This window comes from Glycine max, chromosome 15 (assembly GCF_000004515.6).
Source record: "Glycine max cultivar Williams 82 chromosome 15, Glycine_max_v4.0, whole genome shotgun sequence".
NCBI classification, from domain to species: Eukaryota; Viridiplantae; Streptophyta; class Magnoliopsida; order Fabales; family Fabaceae; genus Glycine; species Glycine max.
Genome location: NC_038251.2, coordinates 44,305,695 through 44,325,003, shown reverse-complemented (window position 1 = coordinate 44,325,003; position 19,309 = coordinate 44,305,695). Strand labels below are relative to the sequence as shown.

At 34.4% G+C, this 19,309-nt stretch overlaps 1 protein-coding gene across 1 annotated transcript; it reads left to right on the top strand.

Moving 5' to 3' along the window:
• Positions 1-7,819: 7,819 nt before the first annotated feature.
• LOC121173557 (secreted RxLR effector protein 161-like) lies at positions 7,820-8,488 on the top strand. Its single transcript, XM_041009620.1, has one exon. The coding sequence runs from the start codon at positions 7,820-7,822 to the stop codon at positions 8,486-8,488; it is 669 nt and encodes a 222-aa protein (XP_040865554.1).
• The last annotated feature ends 10,821 nt before the right edge of the window (positions 8,489-19,309 follow it).

The window sequence follows — 19,309 nt, the reverse complement described above, 5'->3', positions numbered from 1 at the left end:
GACAGCCAAGAAATGACATTGACGTTTATCTAAGTCCGTTGGTAGAAGATCTGAGAAAGTTGTGGGACGAGGGGGTTGTAGTGTTTGATGCGTTTCGCAAGGAGACGTTTGAAATGCGTGCAATGCTTTTTTGTACCATTAATGACTTTCCAGCATATGGAAATCTCAGCGGTTACAGTGTTAAGGGTCATCATGCATGCCCCATCTGTGAAGAAAATACAAGTTACATACAACTGAAACATGGGAGAAAAACAGTCTACAGTAGGCATTGCCGCTTTCTAACACCCAATCATCCTTACAGACGACTGAGAAAAGCTTTTAATGGAAGTCAAGAGCATGATATTGCGCCGATACCGTTGACTGGTGAGGCAGGTATATCAGCGGGTTCAACACCTGAAACTGTATTTGGGAAGACCCAAAAGAAGGATAAAAGTCAGAGTTGCATATGGAAGAAGAGGTCCATTTTCTTTGATCTTCCGTACTGGTGTGATCTTGACGTTAGACATTGTATTGATGTTATGCATGTGGAGAAAAATGTTTGTGACAGTGTGATTGGGACGCTCCTTAACATTCAAGGCAAGACGAAGGATGGCTTGAATACCCGTCAAGATCTAGCTGATATGGGTATAAGATCACAGTTGCATCCAAGGTCTGATGGGAAGAAAATTTACTTGCCCCCAGCCTGCCATACTTTGTCCAAGAAGGAGAAGATAAGTTTTTGTCAGTGTCTTCGTCGGGTGAAGGTTCCACAAGGATACTCTTCAAATATTAAGAGCCTTGTGCAGTTGAAGGAGCTTAAGCTTGTAGGGTTAAAGTCTCACGATTGTCACGTGCTCATGCAACAATTGTTAGCCGTGGCTATACGAGACATCTTGCCAAACAAAGTCAGGTTCACGATAACTCGCCTGTGCTTTTTCTTCCATGCTATATGTAGCAAAGTGATTGATCCAGTAATGTTTGATGAGTTGGAAAATGAGGCCGCAATTATACTGTGCCAGTTGGAGATGTATTTTCCCCCTGCTTTCTTTGACATCATGATTCACTTGATTGTGCATCTGGTCAGAGAAATCAAATGTTGTGGTCCTGTTTATCTACGGTGGATGTACCCGGTTGAGCGATACATGAAGATCTTAAAAGGGTATACAAAGAATCTATATCGTCCGGAAGCATCTATTGTTGAGAGGTACATTGCAGAAGAAGCCATTGAATTTTGTTCAGAATACTTAGAGAAGGCTAAAGCTGTTGGGCTTCCTGAGTGTCGGCATGATGACAGAGTGGGTGGTAAGGGTTCAAGAGGACTGCAGGTGATCACTCCAAGTGTAGAAGATTTGTTACAAGCTCACTTGTATGTCTTGAACAACAGTAATGAAGTTTTGCCATACATAGTTAAGCATGAAGCTTTAGTCAAACAGAATAATCCGAAAATGTCAAAGAATTGGGCGTTGAAAAAGCATAACAAACTTTCTGTGATTGGTTTAAAGATACAATCTTTGAGATGAGAATGCTTCAGAAACATTAAGAAAACTAGCAGATGGGCCTAAAAGAAATGTTATAACCTGGCAAGGATACGACATAAACAGGTATTCATTTTACACAAAAGCACAAGATGACAAAAGTACAATGCAGAACAGCGGGGTCACCCTAAGGGCTGAATCTCAACACTTTGCAAGTGTCAATGACGCCAATCCTGTGTAGCTTCCATCCCTTACTTTGGGTTCATTGATGAAATTTGGGAGCTTAATTATGTGAAATTTACAGTATGTGTTTTCAAATGTAAATGGGTTGACAGCAACACCGGTGTGCGCACCGATGATATAGGATTTACCCTGGTAGATCTAAAGAAACTTGGTTACCACAATGACCCTTTCATCATGGCAGAACAAGCTAGACAAGTATTTTACGTGCAAGACCCTTGTGATGAAAGGTGGTGCGTGGTTCTGCAGGGCAAAACAGTTGGTGTTAATGTAGAAGATGATGATTCATACATGGACACCTATGTTAGTCCTTTGACCGCTCAAATCACTGGTAACGTTGTCGGAGAAGAAGAAGCTGACGACGTTCATGCAAATCGAAATGATCATGATGAAGGAGAATTGATTAACATCGGCTAATGTAATTTTCTGCAGAGACAGAGGTCACCAAACCTAGTAAGTGACAACTACATTTTTCTCTGATTGAGGCATCGGTTTTTTGTTTCAATTTGCCTCCTTAGGACTTCATCCAGCTGATGTTTGTCGCCAGTTTCATCATCCACCACCCTTTTCTTCTCTGGCTTCTCACGTTCATTGTTGTTAAACCCATATTTATGCTCTCTTCCCTTCATGTCTTGTTTTATCACAACTTTAGCTGAATCTCCCATCTTCAGCATAGTTGAAACTCCTGTCTCATTGTCCAATGCACACTTTGATGGCCTGTATCTCTTTTCTTCGTATGTTCTAGTGCTTCAGCTTCAGAATGCATAAAGCAATCAGAATTTTCGAGTGATCACCAAAGGCTTCTGCATCAGCATTGACACTCTCCACCCTCTTTGGTTTATGCTTCTGTGTTTTCTTTCGTGCCTCCTCGTTATAAATCTCAGCTTTATTCGAGGTTGCACTAGAACGATCACCACCAATCTGTGCTTCTTCCTCGTCTATCAGGTCAATATCTTTCCTTTCAACTTTTGTTTTGTAAATTACAGTGTAGTTTTCAAAAGCAAAGGTGAAACGAAAGATATTGAGCTGGTAGAGGAGGAACAGGCACGGATTGGTGCTGATCCTTCTAGTGGGACCTCCAATAAATCTGAGAATTATAAGGAGGAAGCATGGAAGAAAACACAGAAGCATAAACCAAAGAGGGTGGAGAGTGTCAACGCTGATGCAGAAGCCTTTGGTGATGACTGGAAAATTCTGATTGCTCTATGCATTGTGAAGCTGAAGCAGTAGAACATACGAACAAAAGAGATACAGGCCATCAAAATGTGGCATTGGACAATAAGACAGGAGATTCAACTATGCTGAAGATGGGAGATTCAGCTAAAGTTGTGATCAAACAAGACATGAAGGGAAGAAGGCATAAATATGGGTTTAACAACAATGAACGTGAGAAGGCACAGAAGAAAAGGGTGGTGGATGATGAAACTGCCGACAAACATCAGCTGGATGAAGTCCTATGAAGATCCTCCTCATTCTCAAAGAGGGGAACGAGCAACAATTTGAAGGTTGTACATTCAGGAACTAAAGAATTCAAAATAGCTAGTAATAAGAGGGATTTGTTTTTGGGATTTTCTGAGCACCAAGAGCGGCTACGCAAGAAGTTTGCACTTGAGGAGGGAAGGATATTTGCAGCTAATGAACAAGTTTCTTAACTATTTGTCCTTAAGATTTTACTGTTTCTTTTTGCTAATATGTAAATATAAATGGTATAAGGGTATGGCGTAAAAACATGGTCTATATTTACTTCTAAGATTGTTAGGGGTAAAAATGACCATGTCCCTATGGCATAACCTTATATTATTTATATTTACATATAAGAAAAAAAAACAGTAAAATCTGAAGGACAAATAGTTAAGAAAGTTGTTCATTAGCTGCAAATATCCTTCCCTCCTCAAGTGCAAGCTTCTTGCGTAGCCGCTCTTGGTGCTCAGAAAATCCCAAAAACAAATCCCTCTTATTACTAGCTATTTTGAATTCTTTAGTTCCTGAATGTACAACCTTCAAATTGTTGCTCGTTCCCCTCTTTCTTTTCTGCAAAAAAGAAAATCAAATGCTGTCAAAACATGGATGAAGTCCTAAGAAAATCAATATCAAAGAAAACATGGATGAAATCACAATTAAAAAGCACAACTACCTATCTTTCAGAGTCCTTTGGTTAATTTGTCTTGTCTCCTTATGTGGTGGGGTTTTGTTTAATAATCTTATACTTTTGCCTTCCAAAAAAAACTTATCACTAATCCTCTTTTCATTAATCCAATTTTGTATGTTATTGTATAAAAGATCATGGGTTCTCCACCTGCCTCCACTCCTCCTCCTCCTCCTCCTCCTTCTCCTCCTCCTCCTCCTCCTACTTCGGACGCATCGGCTTCGACGTCTGCCGTGAAGCGGACACGCAAAGCCTCACGCCTACGATCGTTGTCCACTAGACCACCTGGTGTTGAGAGACCAGTGGTGCATGTTGATCCTGCTACAGGGAAGGCCGACGGTCCCCACAAGAAGAAATTAAGAACATATTTGGGGATTGTGGCACGTGATAAGGTGGACATCACCTACGAGAACTGGAAGGAGGTCCCTACTGCTCAGAAGGACCTGATTTGGGAGGATATTCAGGTATTTCTCTTTTCTTATTTGATTGTGTGTAATTAATAGCCAAAAAATTTCATTATTGTAACAAATAAACTTTGTTTCATGTTGTCAGGCGGAATTTGATATCCCAGAGGCTTCTGACAGTAGGACGAAAAGGAAGTTACTACAGACCGTGGGGGAGAGATGGAGGCAGTTTAAATCAGACCTCACGAGGAAATGGGCCCTTGCAGCCGATCAGGACGGTGTCGAGGACACTGTCTGTGACAAATACGCATCAGCAAGGAAAAGTGGGCCCAGTTTTGCCAGACTCGCAGAGACCCTTCTTGGGAGGTATGTTCCTTTGCCATTTAAGTTGTTTTTCATATTAAACATGATGTTGTTATACTTCATTCTACCCATTTCAAACATTATTGTTTAATTTTTTCAGGATGTGCGCATGAAGGCACAGGCCATCCAGAAGCAGAATACTGCCCCCACGTTTTGTCTCGTGGGGGTTATGATTATTTGGAGCAGAAGCTCCTGGCTGAGAAGACCAAGAAGAAGATGCAGGAAGCTGCACAGTCAGGAAGCGTTGATGGCGTCATCGACCCTCCATCCCCGGTCAGACGCCACGTGAAGTGGAAGATGGCCCGCACGAAGAAGACAGGGGAGATGACGACTGAGGCCGCAAAGGAAATCGCTGAGAAGATTGTAAGTCATGTTCAACTAACCATTACAATTATGTTTGAATATTTTGAGAATGCCATGTACCACTGTGTGTTTTCTGTGCAGGATTCGTTTGAGGAGCAGGCCACACAGGGATCGTTCGTCCCCCATGGACGTCAGGATGTTCTGGCCGCTGCTATTGGACGTCCAGAGCACCCTGGACGTGTCCGTGCTGCTGGAGCCGGTGTCACCATCAAGCAATACTTTGGATCGGCTCCACGGACGTCCCGCAGCGCTTCCTCCCTGCCTCCTGACGAATTACAGCAGCTGACCCAGCAGATCAGGGACCAGCTAGAGGAGTCCATCACAGAGAAAGTGACGAGGCAGGTCATGGCATCCTTCAGCCACTTCAGTCGCAGATGCAATCTCAGGATTGCAGCCTCCTGAGCCTCTGGTTGGTCTGTCCCTCCGGTCCTCGAGTGAGCACAAAGGGGAGTTGTGTTGATCCCTCAGGAAACGATCCTGAGACGGTGACTCTGACAGGTGCGGCTTGTACATAGAAGCAGATCCTGCCCGCCTGGTTGCCATCGGGAGAGTTTATGAGGGATCCACTGTTGTTCATAACACTCCTTTGTTGCTGGCCAAGTAAAGGTGAGTGTGGAGGAGGTTAGAGATGCAGATGCTCCAGTTCCTGTACCCACTGATGAGGTTTCCTTAGTGGGGCAGGCACTTCACACCTTCCTTGCTTGGCCGACACATCTGGTCAAGTCTTTATCACAGCAGGTACTTATTGTCCTTACTATATGTTTCTTCTTTTCAAATTAGGCTATTTAACTTTGTTTCATGAACAGGTAGTGTGTCTCCGCCAAAACCACCTCCGAAGCCCGATCCGGAGGTCGATGATCCGCTTTATCTGATGACATTGACCATCCCAGAGCTTTTCTTGAGGCCTTATCAGGTTAGATGGGATGCCACCGTGTTCGGGGTCGTTAATCCAGATTTCCCCCTGTACATAAAGCACGAAGACCTCTCCGAAATCGCACACGGTGGTCAATGTCTCAGCATATCAGTGTTACAGTTGTGGATTCTGTAAGTCTTTATATAAAAGGCTTTTATTTACCTAAGTTATGGCTTTCAATTCATAAATATTTAACTTTGACTTAACATAAACAGGCATCTCACTGAAACATGTATGCGAGCGGGGAATTCTGATATCTATGGATTCCTCGAGCCTCAGTCCATTCAAGGTCTGGGCAATCGCAGTTTGAATCTAAAAGTTACATAAAGAGTTGGATGCAGAGTTCACAACGCAATGTGTATCTTGGAGCCTACCTAAATGGGTAAGTCACAAAATAACAAAATTTAATTAATGTTTACTAATGTACTAACCCATTTTAGGTTCCACTGCAGCGGACACTGGCAGATGGTGGTCATCCTGTCCAAGGAACACTTAGTTGTCTGGTTTTGTTCATTGCATAACAGGCCAGACAACTACCTTAAGGGGATTATTAATAGGTTAGTGTTGTTTTCAATACATTTGCATTGTAATACCTCAACGTACAACACCAGTTTTTAATTGTTACTCATATGGAACAATGCTATCAAGGGTCTTGATGATGCTCCACAGCCTAAATCAAAGGCTCCTGCTAGGTGGATTGCCGTCAAGGTACGTCATTTACATAAAACTTCTACTTATATATATTTCTTTATGTGTTTGTACCCTAGTTGTTTAATTAATATCCAAATTTCATTATGTATTTAGTGTAATAGACAAAAAGGAACTACTGAGTGCGGCTACTATGTCATGCACTGAATGTCCACCATCATTTTAGGAACTTTTACAAATAATTGGGAAGCGGTAAGTTTATTTCAAAGAAAATCGATTTATTTATAATTTGTATTACATTATTAACTTAATATGATTTATTTAATCATGCAGTATTTTAACGACCCTATACCATTGGAGCCTGAGAGATTAAAAGCATTGCGGATCCAGTGGGCATAATTTTATCTCCGAATTAGAGATCAGGCCTAGGATTTAGGGACATTTTTTAACATTTTTGACATTTTTTACATTTTCTATGTAACATGAACATTCAATTCATTTGTTGATATTTCTTTATAATATATAAATCAATTATTTGATGTTTATTATCATTAAAACTGCTTGAAAGCAGAATAAAATGTTTATTTGCTGTGAATTGGACCTTCTGAAATTGCATTTGACAGGTACAATTTTGGGTTTACTGTAAAAACAGAAAGTATATATAAAAAAATATTTGAAAACAACATCGGTTATTAACAAAAACCGATGTTAATATCATAACCAACATCGTTTATAATAGAAAACCGATGTTAACGTTTGTATATTAACATCGGTTTTTTGTGTATAACCGATGTCAGCGTTTGTAATTTAACATCGGTTATCTGTAGAAAACCGATGTTAACTAGTGTACATTAACATCGGTTAATTATCAATAACCGATGTGAATATTTGAATATTAACATCGGTTATTTATAATTAACCGATGTTATACACAAAGAACTACACCAAATAAGTGTATGCATCATCAACGTTGACATCGGTTTTCTAGCAAAACTGATGTTAAGGGCATATATTAACATCGGTTTTTCTAGAAAATCGATGTTAAACTAACATATTTACATCGATTTTACTGGAAAACCGATGTCAACGTTCATCATGCCTACACTTTTTTTGCTGTTGTTAATTGTGTTTAACATCGGGTATTTGGAGAACCGATGTTGTCATATGTATGTTAACATCGATTCTCCAAAACCGATGTTAACATTCATACATTCAACATCGGTTTTAGAACCGATGTAGAATGTTCTAAATAACCGATGTTGAAAGTGTATTTTCTAGTAGTGACTATATGTCAAAGGTTCCATACTCAAGTGTTGTTGGCAATCTCATGTATGCCATGGTCTGCACCAGACCTGACCTTGCTTATGCTGTTAGCATGGTTAGTAGGTTCTTAAACCAACCTCAGAAGGAACATTGGAAGGCTGTGAAGAGAATTTTCAGATATCTTAAAGGGATTGCAGATGTAGGTTTGATCTATGGATCTCACCCAGATTGCTGCCTCACTAGCTATTCTGATACAGATTTTTCTGTTGATCTGGTCAAGAGAAGGTCACTAATAGGGTATGCTTACACCCTTGGTGGCTGCTTGGTGAGTTGGAAGGCAACACTTCAACCTTCTGTTGCCCTCTCAACTACTGAGGCTGAATATATGGCTCTTACTGAAGCTGCAAAGGAAGGAATTTGGCTGAGAGGTCTGATAAATGATCTCAGAATTAATCAAGAATATGCTAACATCTACTGTGACAGCCTTAATGCTATATGCTTGGCCAAGGATCAGGTTCATCATGATAGAACCAAGAATATAGATGTTAGATATCACTTCATTCGGTCAGAAAGAAGAATCAAAGTTCATAAGATCAGCACTCTGCACAATCCGGCTGATATGTTCACAAAGCCAGTTCCAAAGAGCAAGTTTGATCACTGCTTAAGCTTGCTCAATGTTGACTGCTGGGGATAAGATCATGAGTGTTTGGAGGGAGTAGTTTGTGTCCTATATGGATGTTAGTTCAAGGTGGTGAATTGTTGGGTTGTGACTAAAATCCATATGGAAGTTTATTCTGTTATTTTTTTTTTCTGTTTTTGTCCTCTGCCTATATAAGGCAAGGATACCCTGTATTTTCGATAGAGGAAAAGCTTCCACTTGTATACTGCAACCATAATAAAAAGCTTTTTGTTTTTCCCTCCCGTGGATGTAGCCTTACTCAAGGTGAACCACGTAATTCTGTGTGTGTTCTTTCTAATTCTTCTCTCTTTCACCTTTGCTGCACAATTTTGTGTGTATGACATTTCTAGTCTGCTGCATTTTCTGCTGCTGTTCTTGGTTGTTCTTCATCACTTCCATAACAGTTATTATTTAGGAAGGTGAAACTTGAATAGTAAAGATTTGATGAAAAGTGTATATGTATAGTGTTAAAAATCTTGAATAAATGTGGAATGACATGCACATTCATACATGATGCAAAAAAAACATTGACTAGACACTTAAGTTGTTATTGTTTTATGGGATCTCAATCGATTGTTTAAAGAACTAGCAGGGGGTAAAGTTGAATGGACTTGAGAATAGGTAGGCAACAAATTCAACATAGGTTAACACAATTGCAAGCCTTATGGTGTTATGTTAATACCCACAACCAACTATTTTGACAAATCCTTAAACCTCCATAGGATTAATCATATAGAATCTCACAATGGGTATGTAATGGTATTGTGTTAAGGGATATATCTATGTTGGTAAATTAAATGGAGAAAATTTCCTTCAAGTTAAGTCTACATCTTATGGCATAGTATTAAGTGTTGTGCTGGTATCTATCTAAATGTAAATGAATTGTTTAAGAAATACAAATTGTCTATCGATGTTTTTTACCTACTTCTTTCTATGCTATTTGATTTATTTTTCTTACATGTTATGTTGCGTTTTAAGTAAAGTTATCTTTCTTTATAAATAATAAGTTTATTACTGTGTTTCTTTTGTTTAATTGTCATGATCATGTCGTGTGACACCTTAACAAGTGATAAGACTATAGTAAATCACATCGCTCTTGGTTAATATAAGTAAGGAAAAACTAATGTTGTAGGAGTCCACCCATAATTTTTTATTTATTTATCTTAACATATATATATATATATATATATATATATATAAACTAATATTAACATAATTATTTTATTTTATCTGATATTTAAGTAATATTTTATTTTCTTATACAATATTTTATTCTCTTTTTGTATAAAAGATTTCATTCTCCTTTTATAGCCTCTATTTTGGTGATAATAATACTTTATCCTTTTGGATAAATATTCTATTCTCTTTTAACATGTTTTTTTTTATGATAATTGTATTCCTTTTTTCTTTTTAGTAAAATATATTTGAATAGTATTTATTTTTATTTTTTTATTTGTTGTTAATATCTTAAAGCCAATAAATGATTACATTTACAAGATTTTATTTGTCTCCCCCCTACACTAATTTGAGAACTAAAACTATTTATTAAGGAAACGTATTTTTTTTCTCTCTGAAATTTTAACATATATTGTTCATCCGGTACGTTAACTTCATTAGTAAATCTGTTTGCGTGGTAAATGAGATTGAACACAAATTCTATCAAGGCATTTGTATAACAATTTAAAAAAATGGTGTTGGTGCATGTTAAAATACTAGATAAACATACGGAATTTACTAACAGAATTAACATATTGGATGAACAGAAGAATTGAAATAAGACAAAACTTTTTGAGTGACTAATTCTCGATTTCACATATTATAGAGGGACCCTATTTATTAACATCTGCAAATGAAATAAGCTCAATTATGAACGGATTTGACAATTAAAATTTGAGACTCACTAACAAACAAATATTTTCTTTTTCTATTCAATTCTTAGTAAATATTTTTTCTCCTCTTATTTTTATATTGTTTATGAGACTTCTAAGATATTTCTAGCTTTGAGTATGTTACCCCTCCCCACCTAATATTCATGTCTGGTTTCGCCCTAAATGTAGATCTTACCATACAAGATGGTGAGAGGTGGCCTTTTGGTTTGGGACATATTGGTGGTGGACTTATCGAGATCTAATTTCTAGTCATTCCTTTTTCTATTTTTAGGTATGACTAGCTAGGAAATAAGTTTTATATACTATTAGATTTATTTCCTTGTGGGGGCACACTTGGAGATTTATTAGTTAGATTGCTAATGAGATTGTCTTAATGCACAATACTATTTAATTACTTTTCTTATTGCATGATGAGACAATGTTATATATAATGTGATTGTGCTATATTAGTAAATACAAAAAAAATTAAAATTTCGCAAGTACTTTCCAAAACAAATTAAATATAAGACCTTTGAAATATATTAAAATAAACTCTTCATCATTAAAAAGATGTATGGTGCCATGTAGCATCTCTTACTGATCTAAGTTTGATGAATTAAAATAAAGTCTTCAACATTAAAATGATAAGAGTTTCTTCAAATTAATTTTGACTCAAGCTAGATTGCTATGGAAGATCAGCAACCATTAGATACTAACTTTGATCTTCATTATGGCCCAATTTGTAGTCTTAAAATAAAAAAGAGAATGCACAAGAATGGGGGCTTTAATTATGTGTTGTGTATTTTAAAACTTTTTCGCATACAAAAAGGTTTTCTTTTGTTCAAAGCACTTTCAAAAACAGATTGTCTACAAATGTTAAGTGTGAGAAATAAAAATGATAGGGAGATAAAATATTCAAGGATAGATCCGGGTTCACTCTATAACAAGAGCTACGTTTAATCTCTTCTAGTTGAAGGATTTTCACTAATTAAGCAAACTACTTATAACACCAACCAAGTATTCTCTAAACCTCTTTAGGTTTTACAACAACATTATCTTAACCCAAGATAACTACCCAAATATTATTTATTTCACTAAGCCTTTATAGGCTTTTATGAAGCTATGTCTTCGAAAGATTGCTCACAAAGTGAATGTTTACAAGTTAACCATTGAATACAAATAACTTTGTGAATACAAAGGATATGACAGCTCATGGCATTTTAGAGATCATCCAGTAACAAAGAGCATGCTAGAATATTTTCAGCATTTGTAACTTTGTTCTTCGTGGCTCTTGAGTATTCTTCTAATGGAACTTTGATAAGATGTCCTTGAGAAATAGGCTTCTTACTCTTTTGATGTGCATTAAATGTATGGGATATCAAATCACCAAAAGTTGAGGGGAGAGAGTCAAACACCAATGGTGGCAGTATCAATTTATACCAAAATGTTTTTTTCTCTCTTTCTTGATGCAAGTTAGGCTCATTCTATCTTCTTTTATTTAACTACTTTGATACTAGTTTTGACAAGTTAACTTACTTTTCTTGTTTAGCTTGTATCAAAACCAAAGTTACTATTAGAGTTATTCCTATTTCACATTAAATGCAACACAACATTCAAAAAGACAGTAAATATAATCATCTGAATAACTTAAATCTATTTTGAAAAGAGTGTATTAAGGTTTTTCTCATAGGAAAACTCATTGCATTGTCCAATAGATGAAAGATACCATATGTATGATCTTTTTGTAAGAGAATTTATGATAGAAAGATTTTTTTTACAAAAATGGGTTTTTTTAGAAAATTAAAAAATGCAACCGATGGAGCTTTTCTAAAAATATTTGTTGGTTTTGGGTGATTTTGGTTACATAGAATTTATGAGGTGTTAGTCAAGGTGACACCTCTTATTGTTTGTATCTCTGCTTGTGGGAGGTGTCACCATGATTCGTTTCATCCATATAAGAATATTTAGGGTTAGTCAAGTCAACTCTAACAAAAGAAAAGCCTACTCTAAGTAATTTAATTGTTTTAAAAAATTAAATATTTAAACAAATGCTATATTAATTATTGAGTCCCACCTATACCTTTTTGAATGAATGTTTCCTTCAATTCAAGGCCGATTATTGCCAACTAAAACAACAAAAAGAATCATTATACTAGAATAATATCTGAATATTAAATCAAATTGAGTTTTTTTAAATGGATTAAATCAAAATGATAGAAAGCATGCATATTATTTTTATGTTTGGAAAGTTATCGAAATATTATGCTTTATGATTCAATATAAAAGATAGAACAAGTAGAATATTTGGAATTAATTAAAAATGTTGTTAAGTGAAATTTATTATACGGTTGATTCTTTACCACTAATCATTATTACTTATTATAACATAATCCAAAATATTTCATTTAAAATAGAAAAACATGCAATAAGTTTTAATGTAATTTATTTTCTCTAACAAATGATCTTGTCAATAATGGAAATGATTCTTTTCATTAATTTAAAAATGTCATTACATATGCTATTACGGGGAAAGTCACTATACAACAACAACAAAACCTTACCTCACTAGGTGAGATTGACTACATAGATCATATAACGTCATTCGGTACGGTTGAAAATTAAGGTTCTAGAAATATTGTTAAGTCTCAAGTCTCCCTTGATGAGTTCTTCCATTGTCCTTTTCGGTTTTCCTCTTTCCATTTTCCCTAAGCTAAAAATCATGTCATCCACTTTTCTAAATGATGTCTCTTTTGGCCTTTTTTGTACATGCCCAAACCACCTTAACTAATTTTTTGTCATCTTTTTGCAATGGGTGCTACACCATTCTTCTCTCATATAACATCATTATGTATTATATCTTGTCTTACATGACCACACATCCATCTTAACAACCTCATTCCTACAACTCCCACTTTTCTCTCATGTTGGCCTTTTAAGGCCCAACATTTAGCATCATATAGTATTGTTTTACCATAAAACTTGCCTTTATCTTGATTATAGTGGCAAATTGCTCTAATGGGGCTCCTTTTAGAAAGTATTTCCCACAATGAGTATGTTTTAAAATAATTTACAACATGGGTCTGTTATTTTATGTAAAATACATGTAAACTGCCAGTGTTACTGGCGAGAGGTCCCTGCGGGCAACACGTGACGAAAACGTCACTGCCACTAGCAGAATAGCTAGTGGTCTCGCTACTTGTACTGGTGATATAGCCATGCACTTGATGTAGCCAGTTTGATTGGCGATTTTCGTGCAGGGTATAGACCTAGCTTGCAGAGCAGCAACTTTACGTGACAGACTTTTTTCAGAGTACAGGGTTGTCAGCATTACGACGGGCGAGAAGCTTTCCCAAAATGCGAAAATCATTTCCTACGCGGTGCAGAGGGTCTCGCCATTAATGGCTTTTACAGGGACGCAAAAAAATGAAAAAACATACGCAACTAAAGCAAGATACTAGCATTCAGCAGATACCGAGTAAAACAGGGGAAAACACGACATGATTTAGGATCCGAGAGAAGAGAAAGAAAAAGAGAATCAGAATCGCGTGCTAACCTTATTTGCGAGTAGAGAAAGGTGATTGAGATTTGGAATAGTCAATTTTATTCCATTCCTAGCTGTTTTCGAAAGAATCAAAATTTGTACAGTATGGGTTTTTTTGTCAAGAGCCAAAATAAGTAAATAAAGTCCAGAAACTATGAATTTGATGCAGGAGATCAAAGAGACTCTCCTGATTACCGGGGAAAAATATCTCTTATAAAAACATTAGGGTGAGAGAGGCTCAAACTCAGGATAACTAGCCAACTGTGACATCACCCCATTGCATGTTTTCATAATTTTAAACAATCAAAAATTATTATAATTTTTTTATTTTTGGTCTAACTATTATACTAAAATTAAGTATAAAATAAAAATATTAATTAAAAGTGAAATATCTAACCCAATTAAAAACTCACATCTGCAAATTTTGATGGACAATTAACGAATACATATATAAAAGCATTATTTGTAGGCCCAATAGTATTGGGCTTTAAAGGTCCTAAGATCTTCGGTAGAAAAACAAATACTACTTACCTGTACGGGTTCAGTTCTCTTTCTTTTGAAAAATCGTAAGAGAAAGAGAAGAGATGGAAAAAGATGGCAAGAGAGACAACACTCATTCATCCACCAATTTGCAACAAACAGGTAACGAATATTCCCATCTCAATGTTTTGCAGCTTTTTCGTTTCAAAGAATAATTCATGCTCACTTCCTGCCAGTGAAATTGCAAACGTTGGAGTTGATAATTGTGGAGTTTTGATTTTTTTTATAACAAAAAGTAATAAATATGTCGTTTCACTTTATTTGAATAGGTACCAGCTTATAAGCTGTTAATAATCAACAATTTTTTTGCTAAGTTTCTCTAAATTTTCATTTCCTGCCAGGCTTTTCAAAAATGCATTCCAATGGCTTTTATAGGGAAAGCTTCTCGCCAGTTGTAATGGCGAGACCCTCTGCACTGCGCTTCTTGCCAGTCATAATGGCGACAACCCTTTACTCTGAAAAAAAACTTGTCGCGTAACGCTGCTGCTCTACAAGCTAGGCATGTACCCTGCACGAAAATCGCTAGTCAAACTGGCTACATCCAGTGCACGGCTATATCGTCAGCACAAGCAGCGAGACCACTGGCTATTCCACCTGTGACAGTAACGTTTTCGCCACGTGTTGCACACAGGGGCTTCTCGCCAGTAACACTGGCGGTTTGCATGTATTTTACGTAAACTAACAAACTCATGTTGTAAATTGTTTTGAAACAAACTCATTGTGGGAAATACTTTCTAAAAGGAGCCCCATTAGGGCAATTTGCCTGATTATATTTGAACTTAACTATGTTTTATATTTGTTTTTAAGACACTAGCACTTTCATATTTGATTGTGTGTATTTGGTCTTTTAAATTGTTAAGACATTGAAACTTTTATATTTGCATTTCATGTGTATTTGTATTTTGGACTACTGATATAACATTAAGACTTTATGCTTTTGTTAAGATGTGCCAGTAATGCTATGTTAAGACCTTGATATTTAATTTAGAAGTTTTGAATTTTGATGTTATAAATCTTGGCATATTTAGATTTTTAGTTACAAATTTTAGTACTTGGTAACTTGTATATTTTAGTTTGATATAGAATTTAGCTTAAAGAAACTAAAAAGATTATTCTAATTTGATAGAATTTGTGTTTTTTAATTTTTTTTCATATTACAATGCGTGCTTGCAGACCAGTTTGTTACTCGCGGACTTTGAGAGACTGGATATGAACCTAAAAATAAAGCCCATTTAGTTGAAGGATTGGGCTTATTCGGCCTATCTAAAATATGAACTTGGTAGATTGGAAAACAAGCGGTTCATATACCCACCCCTAAATGTGGTGCCTCCAACAAGTAGGCAAACGAACAAATAGAAGGCATCGTACATGGCTAAAATAATTCGTACCTGATAAATAGTTTCATACAAACCCATTGGCGTATTTAGTTTTCTCAAATAATCCTTTTTCTTCAAAAGGTCAAAAAGGATGGACGCGTTTAAAAAAGAGTGAATGGACACTTCATGACGCTTATCTAGAAAAACATTGAACGACTTTGTTAACAAACATTGGATGCTTTCATACATAAACAAAAATATATCTAAGTAATCACAAAGTTATATTATATGTTGTGTGGATGCTTAAGAGTCCAAAAACATTCGAATTTCGCACAAGTAACAAACATTAGTTTCTTTTCAAAATTTAATCCTCTTTGTTATCATCAAAACATTATTAAGGGTCCAACGCTTCATTCATCTTTAGGTCCAACAAGTTTGTGTTCTAGCTCTTAGCATTCTCAAATGAATGCTGATCCATTTATTATTGTAGTTCATCTTCTTGACTACATTCCAAAAATGTATTTTTTAAAATGTATAAAAATGACTTTTGAAATCTAAGGGGGTGCTTACTTGTGTTTTTATTTTATGTTTTCACTTTTTAATTTAAAAATTGTCACCTTGTTTCCAACATGCTTCCTATATAAATATTTGAAAACAAGAAATAAATTGAAAACAAGGTGACAGATTAATAATTTACAAGTGAAACAAAAAATTATAATAGGAAATAAAAATACAAGTAAACACAACCTAAATTTTGAAAGTCAAATTTTATATTTTCAGGACTGTTGTGGCATTTTTTTAATTAATTTTCAAAAGTTTGTAAATTTCAAAATCTAATTTCTAGAATGTAGAACTAAACATGTGTATACAGGGCACTGAAATAAAATTTGACAAAAAGGCAGGAGAGTGTAGTTAGAAAAAATAGGGTGCAAAAAGAAAAACTTATATATAAAATCTGGCACTTTTTGAAGGGTTCAATTTTTAGGCATTTACTTCCTACACTCCTACTATTGCATCATGTACCTTTCATTGCATTTTGGAAAGTTCATTCTGAAACCCAAATTTGGTGTAAGATGCAATAAGCCAACTTTCAATAGATTGAGTTTTTAATGAGAAAGAGGCTTTACTAAGTGAGAAGCATGCATAAACAAATCTAAACTAGTGAGAAACATTGCTTTTACCAACTATTTACTTTTTGTTTTGCATTTATTTTTGTTTTTTAATTTAAATTTGAAAAATAATGAAGATATCACTAAAAAAAAGCTAATTGTTTGTCATTTGATTAACTAACATTAATATAGACTCTTTTTAATACATTTGATAAGGTTGCCAACCTTAAAATTTGAGTTTCAACTGGAGTTGGTGTTGGAGATAACCCAACTGACAAATTCATTTCAAATTATATTTGTATTGTGACTTTGATTTATATTTTATATATACATGAGACATGTCAATTATCATGTCATTAATTGTATAACATGATAATTTCTTGGAATAGGCAGTTCATTTGATGGCAAATCAAGCAGGACTTGATTGTGAGACATTGAATAATGAAATGTTCTTCAAAAAATATCTATAATCAAGTATTATTGTTAACTTGGATGACAATAATGCATTAAGGCTATTATATGAGTAGACTGCATACATATCACAAAAGTCATGAATATGAGATATTAAGTAAGCATTGGATTGGTCCCTTATAAAAAGACTTCACAACAGTTATGCAAGTGTCATAAGCACTTCTCATGACCATAAGGTAATAGTAGTTCTTCATTTGAATTCACTATTATCCTACATGTAGGAGTTGTAGAAGAAGCAAATTGGGTTGGCACCTCCTACTCCTGAAAAGCAAATTGGGTTGACATTGTGGAGGCACGGGTTATGGTTACCAGGTTGGTGTCTTCTACATGAAGACAAAAATAAAAATTAAACATAGTCTCCATCAAAGAAAGCCTTTTGAAGAAGATCGTCCAACATCAAAATAGTTTTAACAAAGCTTGTGAATAGAAACTTAAAGAGAAAACAAGTATAGCAAATGATAGAGTGAAAACACTATGTTTATACTAATTTGCTCAAAATCTGGTAAGCTATGTCAAACTCTCCTTCAAATTCATGAAGGATTCCCTAATAAAAAATGATTACAAATAAGTATTATCTAAGTCACTTATGATACTTTTAATATATAAACACATAAGATTATAGTAATTAACACAAACATAGAAAAACTTTTTAGTGATGTTCTTGTTAAAAAAACCTACTTTAGGGTATTACACCTTTTTGTAAAAAATCTTTGAAACAAGCATGTGGTCTCTATCATTAAAATTTTAAAAAATATTTAATTTTTAATATTATTGATGAAGTAATTTAAAATTATTTTGTAATAAAATATATTTATTGTATATTTATTTTAAAAAATTGCCATTAATATTTGTGTTTATAAAGTTAGATGCATACACTAAATCAACAAAAAAATAGTGAAGGAAAGAAATTATACAATAATAAAATTAAATCATGGAAACTAATAAGCAATAAGTAATTATACAATTTATCATTCATTTAATATATAATAACATATTTTTATATAATCCGGAGCATATTATATAAAATATTTTAAAATAATGAAATGTCATGCTGATAAAATCACAATGATTTTTTATTTTTATGATTGTATAAGCTATTATAAATTATGAAATAAATTTATATGTATCAAGTTTAAGTATATAAATCTGTATAATTATAAAAAAAAAAGTGGGAGAGGAAAGAGAAAAAGAGTTGGGTGAAAGAAAAAGAAAAAATTGTGTAAGGTTTTATAAAATAAAATAAAAAGAAGGTGAGGGAGCGAAAAGATAAGGGAGTTGGCGGGAGTCCAAGAGGGACTTAGTTTTTTTATATAGAATAGATAATATTATTAGAAAGTGTCCAACTCAGAGTGTGTATACTAGATTACTATGTGATTGTATATCCGAGAGAAAAATAAATATTTAATTAAGAAAGTGAAAAAAAAATAAGTTTCATTCGTTAGACTCCAATTCATGTCTCATTTTAGTAACTATCGGGATGTGTTTGATCAAACTAACTTATAAGTCATTAGAAAATTTATAAGTTAATTTATTGTGATAAAATTATTTGATAAGATTAATTATTAAGTTAGTTAATATATTCAAAAAGGTAAAAATATATCAAGGCAAATTAATGAAGATAAAAATAAAAAAGAAAAAAAAATTTACAAACAAACTTATTTTTATAAGTTATTTGAAGTTGTTTAAGAAAAAAACCTTAGGCTATGTTTTGTAAAATTAACTAAAAACTTATATCTTATAAGGTAAAAGTTTAAAACTAGTCGAAAGGTTATTGGTTAACTAATTTAATAATGTTTGATAAAATTAGCAGCACACTTAATATTTTTAACATTTGAATTTTTTTTCTGATAAATTTTTTACATTTCTTTTGGAAAAAAATAATTAAATAAAATAAAATTTATTAGAATTATATTGTTTAAAATTATTTATAAACATTTAAAAACAGTTAATTATAATATTTTAAAACAAAAATAAAGAATTTTTTTTTATAA

What these genes read in the sequence shown, in the direction of transcription:
- LOC121173557 (XM_041009620.1), top strand. Translation starts at nt 7,820, where the DNA reads ATGTCAAAGGTTCCATACTCAAGTGTTGTTGGCAATCTCATGTATGCC.